Source organism: Prionailurus viverrinus, chromosome C2 (genome assembly GCF_022837055.1).
Source record: "Prionailurus viverrinus isolate Anna chromosome C2, UM_Priviv_1.0, whole genome shotgun sequence".
NCBI lineage: Eukaryota > Metazoa > Chordata > Mammalia > Carnivora > Felidae > Prionailurus > Prionailurus viverrinus.
In genome coordinates this window covers 151,313,299-151,330,821 of record NC_062569.1, presented here as the reverse complement: position 1 = coordinate 151,330,821, position 17,523 = coordinate 151,313,299, and the positions used below count along the sequence as shown (strand labels likewise).

Below are 17,523 nucleotides of genomic sequence, written 5' to 3'. Positions count from 1 at the left end.
TATTTATTTTGAGACAGAGAGAGACAGAGCATGAACCGGGGAGGGGCAGAGAGAGAGGGAGACACAGAACCGGAAGCAGGCTCCAGGCTCCGAGCCATCAGCCCAGAGCCTGACGCGGGGCTCGAACTCACGGAACGTGAGATCGTGACCTGAGCTGAAGTCGGGCGCTTAACTGACTGAGCCACCCAGGCACCCCCAAAATGGCATTTTAAGGGAAAGCTACCCTCACCGAATGTAAGGCCAAATTATGACCTTTTCATCTCTTTCTTTGTAACACAGGAAATCTGGGATCCTCTTATGCAGTGGCTAGGGAAGCATGTGGATCCTGAAGGAGTAATCAAATCCAGCAAGCTCTCCCTTAAGTTTCTTTCATCCTACACGTCCAACATAGAAATCACCCCATCTGCTCTACCCGTGGTGACTGACGTGGAGTCCTTCTTATCAGAGAATTTTAACTTAGAGATCTACCGACAAAATCTGCAGACAAAGCGACTTGGAAAAGTAATTCTGTTTGCCGAAGTGACGCCCACCACGATGAACCTTCTGGACGGGTGAGTTCTGGCCAGACATCGTGCACCGGCTCAGAGGAGTCTCATTATATCGATTGTTCTGTCTAACCAGTGCTGGGGGAGAAGGGGTAAAGATGACGAAGGAGAGTTCTCATCAACCCATTAGCAAGGTGGGAATACCCTTGTCCTGTCCGAGGTAAAGCACAGGGAGAAAAATTAAATAATGATTTCCTTGACCACAGATTTGTATTTTAAAGCAGGAGATTTTGTACATTGTGACTCACTTCCTTTAGTATCAGGCCTTTCAGATGATCCTTGGCGAAAGAACTTTATGAAAAAATGTCTTTAACAGGTGGCCTTATTACTCAGGCCATCATTTGATTTTTTGTATTGGTATAGCCAGTGTTAAACATTTAGTTGAAAATGTTTTGCGGGAGCACTAGGATAGCAAATCTGAACGACACGTATGCGGCGCTAGATGGAAACGCAGTAGAGATTTCGTACTTTTGGAAACCTGTTTTGGTATGTTCCCATCCAGCACATTTTGTCGGCACTCTGCCGTCCCATTCGGATGTTCAAGATTTATTCTTCCTGAGTTTTCCTTCTTATTTTTTCTGTCTCGTGGACTTTTTTTAAAAAAAGTTTTTATTTAAATTCCAGTTAGTTAACATACGGTTTTGGGTGTGCAACGTAGTGATTCAACACTTTCGTACCTCATCCTGTGCTCATCACGACAAGTGCATCCTTAATCCCCATCACCTATTTCCCCCGCCCCCCACCCGACCACCCACATGTCCTCTGCAGTTAAGTGTCTGTTTCTTGGTTTGCCTCTCTCTTTGTTTTTTTCTCCCCTTTGCTCGTGTTTCATGGACGTTGGTTAAAGGTTAAAAAATGGCAAACAGATGAAAGGATTTTTTTTTTTAACTCTTAAATTCGTATTAATCAGTACTCTTCTATTGAGATAGTTTAAAACGTAGGCTTATAGAAGGAGTGAATAAGAAAGACATCTTCCCTCAACATGGGACTAAAATTTCAGGAATGCTAAGACTCCAAAAGAACGACTGGATTTACAGTTTCTAGGCATTTTCTTTCATAGGACTGCACAATTAGATGCATAATTCAATGCAGGGAAATATTTGGGGCTTTCTTAATAACTTCTGGAATTCGGTAATATGTTGATACGGTATGTTGAAACGATACAATACCTTAGTATTTTCTTGACTGTCCTGCTCACACCTACTCCCTTCTCATGGAACTGGCAGTTTTATGTGGGGATAGTGTGGAGAGAAAGCACCAGTGTAGTGGAATTGGTAGAGCAAGGCAGGTGTAGTGGGAAGGGGAATATGAGCCATGGTCATGAACAGTTCTTGTTTGCTGTTTCTTCTTGTGTTGTCAGGTACTTTCATTTTCCAGCGTTCCCACCCTCTCCCGCCTCCCCTCCTTCCCAGTCCCCTGTTCTCAGATGAGCAGGAAAAAGCCTGTGTTGGTATATGGAACGATCATTACTTGCTTGTGTGAACTCTGTGATAATCCTTTGTTACTCAAGAGAACAGTATATTGAAAATATTGAAAAGGTGACCTATTATTATTATATTTTCCAAATAAAAAATCAGACCTAGTACTTAAGACAAGATTTGGAGAGATTAAATTTAAATAGAAAAATATTGGCACGTCTTGTCTGTTTTTGTTGGACAATCAGCGAAGAATATTTTATGTTGGGATGATCTTGAGTTAGTGGAATGACGGCCTCTGAGCTTATATAGCGGGCAGTGCATTACTAAGAGGGCTCTGAGCCCTTTCGAGTGGATGGACTGTGTGTCCTGTGTAATCAGATGGTTGGGTTTCTTTATATCCTGGTGAGCATGTGTTTTAGGATAGAAGAAAAATGCCATGTAAATACACCTGCTTTAGTGCCCTTGGATCTTGGTAAGTTCCTTTTTGATATTGAACTTTTGTTTTTTGTTTTTGTTTGTTTTTAATTCTGTCTTAAGCAACTCGGGTCTGTAAAAATGTGTAGGTGAGCTCAACAGTAGTGGAGTCAGAACCTTCTGGAGGATAAAGAGTTTTTATTTTTACCAAGGAAAAAGAATATTTTGGCCTTTCTGAGGGCATTTGGGAAGCTTCTTTGTTTCTCTTCTTGTCTGGTCTCTGTAGAGCACAGAGAATGAAATGGCTTTGATGATTAATGATTAATCCCTCCGCCTAGCACAGAGCAGATATTGAATAAATAAATAGTGGCTGCTCCGTGTAACTTACAGATGTCTTCTTCCACTGCTCGTGTGGGTCCCGTCCTAACACTAACAGATAAAGTTACTCACTGCAGCCTCGTGAGTCAGCAAGCCTGGTGAGAAGTTCCTGGGGGTGGGGTGGATGGACTGTAGCCTTTTTTAGGCGAAGAACTTTGAAGTGGTCACCTTAGTGCCAGAAACTCAGTTGTGCACAAAGGGACCATGAGACAGATATGTGAAATATATGGCTTATCACTCTCTGAGAGTGAGACCGAGACCATTTCTGTAGCTAATACTCTATTTGATCCCATGTGGGCTGTCCTCATGGAAGCACAGTCTATGGTCGTGGTAATAATAATAATAATAGCAACTAACATGTATTAGAAGCTTTTATCTTCCAGCCACTGGTGCTGCATATGTTACACATATCCATCAATTCCATACGTCATCTTTTAGTGCCTAGGGCCATCAGAGTCAAACTCTAGTATCACACCAGCATGTAGGAAGCTACGTATCACAATTTACTGTATGTGAATTGTTCCTGTGGACTGACCATATCAATAAGTCCAGGGCAAGAAGACTTTTCAAAACTGTGGCCTGGGTTTGAACTCTGTGTGTGCCTCTGTCTTTACATCTGTTACCTCTGTGGCTCTTTCCTTATAGTCTGGAATAGAAGTAAAATGTAAATTAGATACTCTTTATTATAAGGTTTCTAACATCCTTTTTCTGTGCCCCTCCTCACCCACGGCGACTTATAGCAGCTAAAAATTGGGAGTTCTCTTCCTGAGAAGGGAGGGGGAAAGTACGCAGTGGGGAACAGCCAGCAATTTCTGCCACAGTCCCAAATATCTGTGTTGCACCTTTTTCCCCGTTTCCAAAACTCTCACCCCCCTCCTCCAGGAAGATAGCCCTGCCAGTCTACTTGTTTATTTCCTCTCGAGCAGATTCAGGATCTCTGGGGATGGAGTCTTCTTACTCAGGGCTGGACGTGGCTCCCTGAGGCCTGGCGGTCTGCTGGTTAAAACAGACGTGTTCTCAAGGGCACCTGGCTCAGTTGATTAGGCTTTCGACTCTTGATTTCAGCTCAGGTCATAATCTCACAGTTTTGTGAGTTCGAGCCCCGCATTGAGCACGGAGCCTGCTTGGGATTCTCTCTCTCCCTCTCTCTCTCTGCCCCCTGCCCCGCTCACACCCTCTCTGTCTCTCTGTCTCTCTCTCTCAAAAAAAAAAAAAAATAAAAACTAAACTACAAAACCCCCCAAACCACAAACGCAGGCATGTTCTGTGTCCCCAGCACTCCTGTGCACTGTGCTGCTGTGGGTGAAGTGGGGACTATGGAGTACCCTGGGCGGGGAGAGGAAAGACTCCCTGAGCTGGCGGTAGGCAGGTTTCCCGGCTGTGTCTGGCAGCCCTGGTTCTGTTCTCCAGGAAGGTGTCTGTGGGGTCATGGCTTTGCCTCTTGGGGAGGTCTTAACTGCACCACGTCTGAGATGTGCATCAGAGGGGCTGGGCGTATGACATCCACTGTCTATGAGGGTTTGGGGTCTGGGTATTGTTTTGAGGGTGAACAATCACAGCCTTTTCTAGGTCAGCCTTATGGTTTCCATGGAGATAGAAGTTTCTGAAGACTTTAGTAGGCCTCTGACGGTTCCGTGTGACTAGCCGTCAGCGATCTTATCAGGACAGGGTGTTTCAGTCTAAAAACTCTGGTCTTTCAAAGGCCTCGATACTCTGCTCATCCCCTTCTCTCCCAGTTAGATGGTGGCTCCCGTGGCTGAATGAAACGGTGGCTTGGATGAAAAAAGGCCAGGCCCTCCATGACATCTTTGGCACAAGGCTCCAGGCTGTCTTTGCTGAAGCACCTGTCTTAGCACCTACTGGGGCTGGCGAGACAGCCCCATAGGCTCCATCGTAGATTGCTGGTTGCCAACCGAGAGCCCCTCTTATCAGGTCTCTTTTGTTTTGCATCCTTTAAGGTCAGTTAGCTCTAGTGGAGATCATTTCTCTTTCAGTGAACTTTGCCGAGGGTGTCAGGAAGGACTGACAAACACTGACATTGTACGTTTTCAGAGTTCTTTATTGTAATGGTACAGCTTCTAACAGGTGCGTGGTCTTCTTCCCAACCTATAGAAATCCAGGCCTGTATTGAATGCTTTTTCTTTTTAAGTTTATTTTGAGAGAGAGAGAGAGGGAGAGCGCGAGAGCACGAGAGCGCAAGCAGGGGAGGGGCAGAGAGAGAGAGGGACAGAGAGAGAATCCCAAGCAAGCTCCGCACTGTCAACACAGAGCCTGAGGTGGGGCTCGAACCCATGAATCGTGAGATCATGACCTGAGCTGAAGTCAGACGCCCCTCTTTTGAGTGCTTTGCTACTGCGTGACGATAGTGATCTCCAATTATGAGCCCCTGAGACTCCAGCTGCTCCCTGCCTCGGTCCCGCACGTTAGACTGCAGTTTTAGGCCTTGTTTTTTGGGACAAGTGTAAATCCAAACCCTGGGGCACACCCTATTCAGGTACCAATTTCTAGGTCACTTAGGATTAGACAGATATTTCCAAATTAAAGTGTTTCCAAGCAGGATTGAAGTTTATTTCTCTGTCCTATAGGTGAGGTAGGCTGAGACAGGCAGTCCAGAGGTGGTCAGTGTGTGGCCCACAGTGTCAGGGACGCAAGTGAGTTGCACTGTCACCCTCAGCAAGTGGTCTAAGAGCAGCCCAGGCATTTATGTTCTTGTTCTAGCCAGTAAGCAGGAGGATGTGTATGGAGGGTGCGCCTCACTCTTTATGGACTCTTTCCAGAAATCGCTCATGACATTTTTGTTTATGCTCTAGGGCTAGCATCTAGGCACATGACCATAGCTACCCGCAAAGAAGGTGAGGAAATAAATGTGGTCTTTATACTCAGTATCCATGAATCCCCTGCAAATCAGGGTCCTTGTGCTAGGGAGGAATGGAGACTAGATATCGGAGAACAATTAGAAGTCTTTGTCCCAGGCATGGACTTTTTATTTGTCAGACTACTAAGAAAAATAGCTGGGGGCCTTTAAGTTGTATCCAGATGAGGATAGCCCCAGTGTCTATAAGGTTTGAAATCATTGGTGAAAATAATTTATTTGAATAGTAACACTAGTTCTGTTTCATTGCTTACTCAATGCCATTAGAGGTATTTTTTTATGTTACAAGTGTAAATCTAGGACGATTTGGAAATTTCTCTTCTGACAACTATTTTGGAGGGCATTGTGCTTTCTTCTTTGACTGCAAACCCAGTGAAATGACCGTGGCCCTGAGACAGACACTGAAAGCTTTCATTTGACCTCAGGGTATGAAATCAGGCTGGTCCAAAGGCCATGAACCCCTACCACCTTCACCTCCTTCCCGTAACCTGTGAAATTTATTTTACTTTTATTTTATTTTATTTTATTTTATTTTATTTTATTTTATTTTATTCATTTCATTTATTTATTTTATTTTATTTATTTCATTTTATTAATTTAATTTAATTTAATTTTATCTTCTTTTATCTTTTTAAATGTCTATTTATTAAGAGGGAGAGAGAACAAGCGAGCAGGAGAAGGGCAGAGGGAGAGAGAAAGATCCCAAGCAGGCTGCATACTGTTAGTACAGAGCCCGACACGAGGCTTGAACCCACAAACCACAAGGTCATGACCCGAGCCTAAACCAAGAGCTGGTCTCTTAACCGACTGAGCCACCCAGGAGCCCTTAACCTTTGAATTTTAAAGGTGTTGGGGCGCCTGGGTGGCGCAGTCGGTTGGGCGTCCGACTTCAGCCAGGTCACGATCTCGCGGTCCATGAGTTCGAGCCCTGCGTCGGGCTCTGGGCTGATGGCTCAGAGCCTGGAGCCTGTTTCCGATTCTGTGTCTCCCTCTCTCTCTGCCCCTCCCCTGTTCATGCTCTGTCTCTCTCTGTCCCAGGGGTGAATGAACGTTGAAAAAAAAAAAAAAAATTAAAAAAAAAAAAAAAAAGGTGTGTTATGGGACAGCTGGGTGGCTCAGACGGTTGAGCATCTGACTTCGGCTCAGGTCATGATCTTTAGGGTTCGTCGGTTAGAGCCCCGCATCGGGCTCTGTGCTGACAGCTCGGAGCCTGGAGCCTGCTTTGGATTCTGTGTCTCCCTCTCTCTCTGTCCTTCCCCACTAGTGCTCGCTCTCTCTCTCTTTCTCTCTCTCTCTGTCTTTCTCTCTCTCAAATAAATAAACATTAAAAAAATAAGAAAAAATAAATAAAGGTATATTAGTAATTCAGTAGAGGGCGGGGGAGCTCTGGAGAAAGGGAGTAACCAGGGGAGATAAGGGGGCTGCTTGCTAATAATTAAATCAAGACAATTGAAGGGCTTGTGGGCTTCCCTCTCCAAAAATAAAAAGTGAAAGCCATGTCCATGAGTGATGTTCCCCCAAAAGTCTGACTTGGCTGAGCTACCCATCCAGTCTGGTTAGAATAGATAATTTCACCCTGTATCCCCTGCTCCAGTCATTTTCTTGGGCATGTGTTTCTGACCATGACATGTATTTTCTACTCTATTGTCAGGGTAACCTTTTAGATGTGATGCTGGTGTTGATTGCCTTTAGACACCTTTCTTTTTCTTTCTGCCCTATTTCCTGGTAGGTTTCCCTGTGACCAGTTAGCTCAGCTTGTTGGATAGAGTCCCCAGGGCGTGGATTCAGTACTCTGTCTGGCCCAGTGAACTTCATTGTGTCCCATAGTCACATCCTACAGCTACGCACCACAGAAGCCGTTTGCACATGTGAGCTCTTGGTGGTGGTGGGGCCTACGCAAGGGGGTATGGCAGGCCACTGAATCCATCGCCACTGCTGGGAGAAACACTTCCAAGTGGCGTGGTCAGGGTGCCACACTCTGTCTAATCTGGTAAGTGATGATTGGCCCTCTGCTGTGGGGAAGGCGTTAGGCCTAGACCATGGAGCACAGAGCTTGGGGGTAACTGAGTTGTGATCATTTTGGAACTGTCACTTATTAGACTTTGACTTATGTCATCTTTTTGATGACTTTTACCAGGTCAGTTGAGATATTGAAATAACTCACGTGTGAAGCCACAGTTTATGGAGTGGTAGATGAGGACAGACTTGTTCATACTGATTTCCTCGGCATACTTCTATATCCTCAATAAACTGGTCAAGGGTGGGCTCTTTTATCTGCAAAGGATAATACGGATTTCCTTATTAAATAAGTTTATTTTCTTAGTATTGTTTTAGGCCCTTGATTTCTCAGAGGCATAAGTTTGCCTTCATCACTGATGGAGTAAGCATTTATGGAGTGCCTTCTATATGCCAGGCACTCTGTTAGGCACTGGAGGGAGAGCGATGGGGAAGGAACTACCCAGCCCTTCCAGTGCATCGGAAGAATCAGATGCCAGTGCTGTTCAGTTCACACAAGCCGCGTGTGCCCTTCTTGTTCTGAGAGCTGGGAGTTTGGGCAGAGAGAAGTGGGTGCGGTAGATGATGTGATGTAGGGAAGGAAGTAGACTGGTCACTGAATTGTTCTTGAGCAGGTACTATGTGTCAGGCATCATTCCTGCTACCAGAGATCTCCGGGTCTGGTAGGGGAAGATGCTGGCACTGAAGATCTTGTCATCAGGTAGCTCTGTACCCTTGGCAGTGTTCCTGCCCTGGTTCTTGCTTTCCTCAGCTGTGCGGTCTGGGGCGCTGGACGCTCCCTCCATGTGAGCAGACTTGATCGGGCCATCTTCCCGAGTCTGCCCTTTCCACCAGCCAGCCTTTCTGTCTTTCCATAACCTCCAGCGCCTTTAGAGGGCTGAAGTAGTTTTGTGAGTTGGGCTCCCGTCGTTTGAGAAAACTTTGTACGGGAGACCATTGCCTTTCTACGGGCAAAGGGAATGAAAAGGAAAAATCATCCCATAACATAGTTTTTGCAGACATTTGGGGGAAATCGCATTGCGGAGAATGGCCACCATCATTTGCGAAGGTATTTTTGTTTCAGAGTTTGGGGCCAATCCCAGCTTTTTGCCTCTGTGCGTGTGTGTCTCCTCAGTCCCAAACGTCTCTTCCCCCTTTTCTGCTCTTCTGGTTCTGCTCCCCTAACTTGCTCTCCTGCACACCCTCCTCCCCTGAAGTCGAGGCCTGAGAGACAGAAATTGGGCTGGAACTAATTTAATGGCTGAGTGACCTCACAGTAGAGAAACAGCCGGATCCTAATAGGGGTCTTTGTCTACATTTCCACCCTGGCTGGTAGCATGCCCGTCAAGAGTCAAGCTAGAGACACAGGTGGAAGCGATTAGACCTGTCATAAGGTTTGAAAAATTGATTCTGGAGGCGAAGTGAATAGATTGAACTTGACAGTGTTGTCCTAAAGATTCTAAGGGAAAATTCTGTAGTTTAATTTGAAATCCCTTGATTATTCATTAGTTTTCCAGATGGCTTTTGTTGATGTTTTACATATTAATGCCTGTATTGTGTTATTGGTGTACTCTTAATGTGCACATAGGTAACGAGCAAAGAATAAATACGTGGTAAGTGTCCCAAATTAATGGGATGTTGGTGTAATCGTGAAGTAAAGGGTTTTTAAAAAGTTGATTGCTTTGGAATAATTACTCTGAGCTCTTTTATGGGCCGGTTTGGTGCTTTTAAAGTGGAAATTATTGAGGAATTTTAAAGAAACCTTCATTTTAATGTTTACTTCTAAACTAAGGTTTAGAACAGAACTCCAGCCTTTGACTCTGGAGGTCATGACTGAAGGGCTGTTCTGGCAAGTTCTCCATCAAATGCTCCCCCCCCCACCCCCCACCGCCCCCAGTTCAACACCTGAATAAGTTAACCTTTCATGTGCCAAGCTCCTGGAAGTGAACTATGAAGTGGCCTATTATTTTCCAGAGATGCCTCCACATCAATTTTTAGTGTTTGAGAATGTTTACTTTCACGTTCTGTAACTGATTTTTTCAGGCAGGGTAAACTTATTGTGAGGTTTGACATTTTACGGTGGTTACGGTGCGTTCTGTGTAGATGGCGTTTTCATTAGAATTGGACCTTCTTTGACTCTCTCTCCTCGTTCAACCACATTTAACTGTCCGACGACCTGAAGCGTCCCAGGTCTTACTGTGCGGGACAGTGAGGGTGAGTGTAGCCGTCAGGCCGATGCCTTGTGAGCAGCCAACGAAGGACAGACTGCCCAGCCGTGACGGCGGTTCTGCTGTGCCCGGCACACGGGGGAGGTTCTTCCTCTGGAACCTTCTTCCAAACACACAGCACAGTCCTTTGCATGTTCTCAGTGGTAGTGGTCTCATTGTTTTGAGAGTATACCAGGCTTTTAGAAAAAACAAAACAAAACAAAAAACAACAAAACAAGGTGTACCCCTTGTGTGCAGTATTTGCAAAAACAACTAGTTCCGTGGCTCACTCGTTTCTCCCTTCCTTCCTTCCTTCCTTCCTTTCTTGGGTATTTATTTATTTAAATTGATTTATTTTTAAGAGAGAGAGACAGAGCGTGAGAGGGGCAGAGAGAGAGGGAGACGCAGAATCTGAAGCAGGCTGCAGGCTCTGAGCTGTCAGCACAGAGCCTGACATGGGGCTCGAACAAACTGTGAGATCGTGACCTGAGCCTAAGTCAGATGCTTAACTGACTGAGCTACCCAGGCACCCCCCCCCCCCATTTTCCCCCCACTCATTTCTAGTTACTGAGGATAGACTCTTGGTTTGACCTAAGGGCTTAGATCTCGGGATGGGATATTACTGTCCTGGGTTGGGATTCCAGTTCTGCCTTTTACTATATGAGTGACCTTGGGTAAATCAGAGACCATTCAAGCCTCCACTTCCTTATCCATATGATGTAGCTGGTAATAGTCTCTGCTTTCTTCTTCTTCTCCTTCTCCTTCTCCTTCTCCCCCTCCCCCTCCCCCCCCCTCCTCCTTCTTCTTTTTAAATTCAGTTGCTCAACTAATTTGTCTTCAGCACCAGCCGTGTGCAGGCCTTCGGGGTAGGCTCTGGGATCCAGTGGGGAGAGGCAGCAGACATGCGAGACCTTTCTTCCAGGAGCCTGCATCCACCCCAGTATCTGAGGAGGATGTACTGAGATATGTCTGCAAAGCTATCTGTACAGAGCTTATAGTTTTGAAAAATTTTTAGTGTTTATATATTTTTGAGAGAGAGAGAGAGCGTGCGAGTGAGCAGGGGAGGGGCAGAGAGAAAGGGAGGCAGAATCTGAAGCAGGCTCCAGGTTCTGAGCTGTCAGCACAGAACCTGATGCGGGGCTCGAACTCACGAGCCATGAGATCATGACCTGAGCTGAAGTGAGCCACCCAGGTGCCCCATCAGCACAGAGCTTATATCGACTGCACTGTCACTATCATTTAAACTTCGGTGTAATCCTTTTTTTTTTCTTTTTTTGACCTTCATCAAGCCTTCTTCAATGGCAGTGTGTGAGTGTCCATGAAACAAATCAACACTGTCTTCACCCCAGATTGTAATATGTGTTTTCTTGGGGTGGAGTTTTTGTTGAAGGTTTTGGCAGTTTTTTCCCGTCAGACAAGAAGCATGATGGCTCATCACGAGTTACTATTTTGCCAAAAACGTGTTATTTTAGTCCAGCTTTTCTTGAAAGATGAGAAAACATAGTCAGTTGTCCATATTTGCGTTGCCCTTAAAATATGCAGAACGAGTTCCCTTTCTTTTTTTTTTTTTATCAAGCTTTCTCTATTTTAAAATCTTAACAATTTATCATTTTCTTAGGCAACAGCAATCATTTGGAAAAAGCTGGAACGTCTACCCTTTGAACATTTTCGTTAGTCCCATGGATATGCCTTGTGCGTAGCCATGACATGCACGTATCTTCCTTGAGCCCCTGAACCTCTTGTACCAGTTAGAAGCACTTGTGTTTGATGATGCTTCGCTGTCTTCAATTGCTTGAAACATCTCAGATACTTCTTACCCCACAGAGTTGCTCAACTGTATGCTGCACTTGATATTCATTTTGTCAGATGCCTCTGTTCCGTTCGAATGAGTAATAAAATTCCACCAAGGGTAATAAAGCCAAGTTTGCGGTTGGGAAAGGCCTTCACTAAGATGGTGATAGGGAACTCCCTAGGCTTGTTTTTTCCCCAGTTCAGATACATCTTGGAGGGAAAGCCGAGGGTTAACTGCAGTTTAGAAGTGAGCCGTGTCCCATGGTGGTTGGGACTGTTTTTTCTCTCAGTTATTGAGGGCAGAGGAGTTATTTCTTAGCGACAGGGCCGTGTACATGCCCTGGGCAGCCCAGAGGGGGCGGATGAGCCATCTGGCTTACACTGGCCAGGGCATCATGGGTACCGACAGCATCTCAGGTCTTGGAGCGTCATTGGCGAATTCCATGACTTCCCATCTGAAAATGAGCAAATGTAGTGATATCCACTCATGGGAATGCTGCCCATGTTGAAAGGGTCAAAGGGAGTTAGTGAAATGCGGAGCCCTGTGCTCAGTCTCTGACATGAGTGGGTGGTGAGTGCTGGTTCCGTCTCCTCTTTGTCTGCCTTCTAACATGGGTGCTTTCTCCAGATGGAGACAGCTGATGCCCACCTGCTTGGAAACTGCAGAAATGAACCTTGAGAATATGTTCCAAGGTTCTGATGCAGTAAAAGTGTATGATAAGAAAACACCATTTTAATTTTTTTTAATGTTTATTTATTTTTGAGAGAGAGAGAGAGAGACCCCAAATGTGATTGGGGGACGGGCAGAGAGAGAGGGAGACACAGAATCTGAAGCAGGCTCCAGGCTCTGAGCTGTCAGCAGAGAGCCCAACGTGGGGCTTGAACTCACAAGCTATGAGATCATGACCTGAACCAAAGTCGAATGCTTAACTGACTGAGTCACCCAGGCGCCCCAGAAAACAGCATTTTAAATACTTGGTTAGGTGACAACATGAGTAAGGACATTGTGCTAAGGGAGAGAAGGGAGAAAAAGATCAGTACTGTGTGATATAACGTATATGTGGAATCTAAAAAAGTCAGACTCGTTAAAAACAGAGTTAAATGGTGGTTACCAGGGAATGAGGGGTGGGAGACTTGAGCAGATGTTGTTTAAGGGACAAACTTGCAGGGCGTCTGGGTGGCTCAGTTGGTTGAGCGTCTGGCTTTGGCTCAGGTCGTGATCTCGCATCTCAGTTCGTGGGTTTGTGCCCTGGGTTGGGCTCTGTGCTGACAGTTCAGAGTTTGGAGCCTGCTTTGGATTCTGTGTCTTCCTTTCTCTCTGCTCCTCCCCTGCTTGTACACTCTCTCTCTTTCTCTCTCAAAAATAAATAAACATTTTAAAAAAAGGTACAAATTTGCAACAAGTAGTCCCCAAGCCCTCAAATAAGTCCTCATGCTCTAATGCCTAGCACGGTGAATATCGACAACAGTATCACATAACCGCCAAACTTGCTTAGAGACTTAGAACCTAATTATTCCAACTGCTAAAAAGAAATGATAAGTAATGGGATAGAGGGGCCGATTATTGCTGCAATAGCCATCATATTACAATATCTAATTGTATCAAATTCACATCTACATGTTAAATTTATACAATAATAGGCTTCAATTAAAAAAGTAAAACTCTCAATGCAAAAAAAGGTAATTCTCAGTTTGTGAGTTAACATTAGTTTCTGAGTGGAAAAATTTTAAATCTTCTTAGAATTTGGTGTTCATGACGACCCAAGTATGGCCACTTGCCTGTATACACGTGCGGAGGTAGAGGCTGAGCTGTGGATTAAAACATTGGTTAAAATGTGTTAGGTGAAGGGCTCCTGGTTGGCTCAGTTGTTTGAACGTCCGACTGCGGCTCAGGTCATGATCTTGTGGTTTGTGAGTTCGAGCCCTGCGTTGGGCTCACTGCTGTCAGCCAGTCAGTGCAGAGCCCGTTTTAGATCCTCGGTCCTTCTCTCTGCCCTTCCCCTGCTCGCTCTCTCTCTTTCTCTCTCTCTCTCTCAAAAATAAAAAATTAAAAAAACTAAAACAAATGTGCTAGGTGATCAAGCAGATATTTTTCCTTTGCCTTGTTCTGCATCCCTCTCTATCATTTGCATTTCCATTTCTCCCCTGACGTTGCTTTGTGACTCACTTAGAAAAACTTTGGCTTTTCTTGCACGTAAAACACTTACCTGCTTTGGAGGGGAGGGTTGATTTGCTTTCATCCGCCCCTTGAAAATCCTTTACACACCCACCGTTTATCTGCACACACTCGGAGCTCTGCTATGCCTTTGTTTCTGCTTTTTGTTTTGGAGAGAAGCATGTTCTATTTCTGCATGAGGGGTATTCCGTCACTCTGAGACCCAGACGCCACATTTTTTCTGCATTGCACAAGGGGTCATTCATCATTTTCATTTTTTGTTTGGCTCTCCCACCAGAGTATTCAAATTAGCGAGAAGGAAAATGATGAAGTCATTGCCTGGCAGAGAAGTGTTTTCTCGGGATGTGGGAAGGGGTGGAGGAGACAAGAGAAGAGGAAGGGATTATGAGGAGGTCTGTACCTTACCTCTTTTTTCTGGCCTTTGGTTTCAGAGGTCACCTGGATGCTAATGTCATTTTCACAGTTTAAAACTGTGTAATATGTAAACAGAATTTACCCAAAAATGCAACTACATGGTGGGATGGCAGTGTCAGTGACCTTGGAAACTTAGGCTGTCTTTTTTTAAATTTACCTCCAAGTTAGTTAGCATGTAGTGCAATAAAGATTTCAGGAGTAGAATCCAATGATTCATCCCTTACATATAAAACCCAGTGCTCATCCCAACAAGTGCCCTGCTTAATGCTCCTTACCCATTTGGCCCATCCCTCCACCCACAACCCCTCCAGCAACCCTCAGTTTGTTCTCTGTATTTAAGTCTCTTATGTTTTGTCCCCCTTCCAGTTTTTATATTATATTACTTCCCTTCCCTTATGTTCAATCTATTTTGTATCTTAAATTCCACATTGAGTGAAGTCATATGATATTTGTCTTTCTCTGACTGACTAATTTTGCTTAGCATAATACCCCCTAGTTCCATCCACGTAGTTGCAAATAGCAAGATTTCATTCTTTTTGATTGCTGAGTAATACTCCATTGTGTGTGTGTGTGTGTGTGTGTATGTGTGTGTGTGTGTGTGTGTGTGTGTGTGTGTACCACATCTTCTTTATCCATTCATCCGTCAGTGGACATTTGGGCTCTTTCCATGCTTTGGCTATTGTCGATAGGGCTGCTATAAACATGGGGGTGCGTGTGCCCCTTGGAAACAGCACACCTGTATCCCTTGGGAAAATACCTAGTGGTACAATTGCTGGGTTGTAGGGTAGTTCTATTTTTAACTTTTTGAGGAAGCTCCATACTGTTTTCCAGAGTGGCTGCCCCAGTTTGCATTCCCACCAACAGTGCAAAAGAGATCCTCTTTCTCCGCATCCTCACCAACATCTGTTGTTTAGGCTGTAATTTTATCTGTGTCGTTCTCACACACCAGCTGTGTGATGTTGGGTGAACCACCCAAATTCCCTGGATGTGTTTCCTTATCTGTAACTTGAGAAGGCTGTACTAGATTGGTGGCTTAATTATATATACATTTTTTTAAGCAGTAAAGCCCCTTTTTACATAAACTGTCCCACTGTACAGATGAGGCTAGGAAGCCTTCTCAGAGCCCAGGCTCCTCAGGGCATGGGTGTCAAGACCACTGGCCAAGAAAGTGCCCAAGGTCCTGCCATCTGGACACTCAGCACAGCTGACTGGGAGGGTTGTATCTTAATAGCAGGCTGAGTGGTTGGTTGACTGGATTATTTCTTTTTATACTCTGCCTTGTTCCAAGAGGATTTAAGGTAATGGGGATTTAAGGTTATCTGTTATGAGATAAGTTCTTTCTCCTCCTGTGGGTGTGCTGTATAACTCAAATGGATTACACTGTGTTTCTGTGGTTGTTATTATATGACACGTCAAAGCTGTATGCATATTATTCATAAAACTCAGCACCATTTGGAGTTTCCCCGACTTCCCCAGACTAACAATGAGGACTGAGTAACTGTGGTTCCCTTCTGGAACCCAGGGAAACCTGTGTGGGTCCCCTGCCCCTGTTAAGCTGAATAGCTATTATCTTCAGGAGTGATTATCCAGTGGTTACTCAGATATCTTTAGTTACAGAGGAGTGATGTCTGAGAGGAAAAATTTCTGCTGGTGTAGCTTGGGTTTCAAACACCCAGACGCCGAGAGGGGATGACACCATGGTGTAAAGATCTCAGCTTTGGTAGGGAGTGCCCCTCAGTTCCCAAATCCTTTAGGGAGTGTTCTGGGAGGGGATGTAGGGGATGTGGATTGGGGAGAGCTGTGGTGGAAATATGGGTGGGGGAGTTGGGGTGGGTGCATGGTTGTCTTGTATGAGGTCTTAGTCAACATCTTATCTCATCTCATCTCATTTCATCTCATCTCATCTCATCTCATCTCATCTCATCTCATCTCATCTCATCTTATCGTTTATTCATTTTTGAGAGACAGAGAGACACAGAGCATGAGCTGGGGAGAGGCAGAGAGAGAGAGGAGGACACAGAATCTGAAGAGGGCTCCAGGCTCTGAGCTGTCAGCACAGAACCTGACACGGGGCTCGAACCCATGAACCATGAGATCATGACCTTAGCCGAAGTCGGACCCTCAACTGACTGAGCCACCCAGATGCCCCTTGGTCAACGTTTTAGATTTTGAAGTTTCATTAAAGCTTGCTTGACTCATTAACATAGAGTAGAATTTGCCCTGGAATCTGGGTATAGGTTGCATGTGCTTGAACAGTGGTGCAAAGTTTGGGGTGCGGGATTTATACAAGTGGCTCTCATCCTGGTTTCCTGGAGTTTTTATTTTTAAACTTTCAGTATCCTTCTTACCACTGACAGTACTCTAGGGCACCTGCTCTTTTCTAAACTTCAACCAAATGAAATGTAATTTGATTTTTAACATTCTGTGCTTATCCATGAAGATAACTTAAGAAACTTGCATGGTGCCTGTCAGGATTGTAAGTCCCTGATGAGAAGCTCATCTTACAAAAAGTTGTTTTTGTTTGGGGCGCCTGGGTGGCTCAGTCGGTTGAGCGGCCGACTTCGGCTCGGGTCATGATCTTGCGGTCCGTGAGTTCGAGCCCCGCGTCGGGCTCTGTGCTGACAGCTCGGGGCCTGGAGCCTGTTTCGGATTCTGTGTCTCCCTCTCTCTCTGACCCTCCCCCGTTCATGCTCTGTCTCTCCCTGTCTCAAAAATAAATAAAAGGTTAAAAAAAAATTTTTAGAAGTTGTTTTTGTTTTTGTTCTGAAGCTCAGGTAAATGCTTCCTGTAGCTTTGAGTTTAGGTGTTGTTCTATTCCGTTCCCTTCCCTTCTTTCTCCTTCCCTTCTTTCTGTTGCAAAGTGTAGTGCCTCCCTACTGTTGAAGGTCAACGGAGGCCCTCTTGGGTTTGTCCTGCAGGCCAGTGGAAATAGAGCCCCAGGGTAAGATTGCGGGCACTTTTACTTTTTTGCTGTGGCACCTGGAAAACTATCGTAAAACAGACCAAATCTGTTCAGCGCAATGTTGTTATAGTTGGGATAGAATGATTTGACATCTCGTAAACTCGAGATCAAACCAGTGGTATATGCGAAAATGGTCATGATCTCTCAGATCTGGGGAGGGAGGGTACCCAAACGGCCAGTCACCCCCTGCTGCCTGAATGCCCTTTGCACTGCTTCTGGTGTGTCTGAGTCCTTGATGGTGAGAAGCTTTCTGGCATTTGTTCAATTAACAAATTGAAAATGAGCTGTTATACCTTTAGGCAGCTCATTCCAGCATCTTAGGCCAGTGCTGTCTCCTGGGATGGGTCCTTT

General features: G+C 45.1%; 1 protein-coding gene across 9 annotated transcripts in view; it reads left to right on the top strand.

The window, feature by feature from the left end:
• HLCS (holocarboxylase synthetase) overlaps nucleotides 1–17,523 on the top strand; it is a 236,052-nt gene that overhangs the window by 79,655 nt on the left and 138,874 nt on the right. For all 9 annotated transcript variants that reach the window (XM_047875104.1, XM_047875105.1, XM_047875101.1 and 6 more), the window contains one exon: nucleotides 280–551. In XM_047875104.1, coding sequence (XP_047731060.1) covers nucleotides 280–551 — 272 coding nt within the window. The remainder of the gene's footprint in view (nucleotides 1–279; nucleotides 552–17,523) is intronic.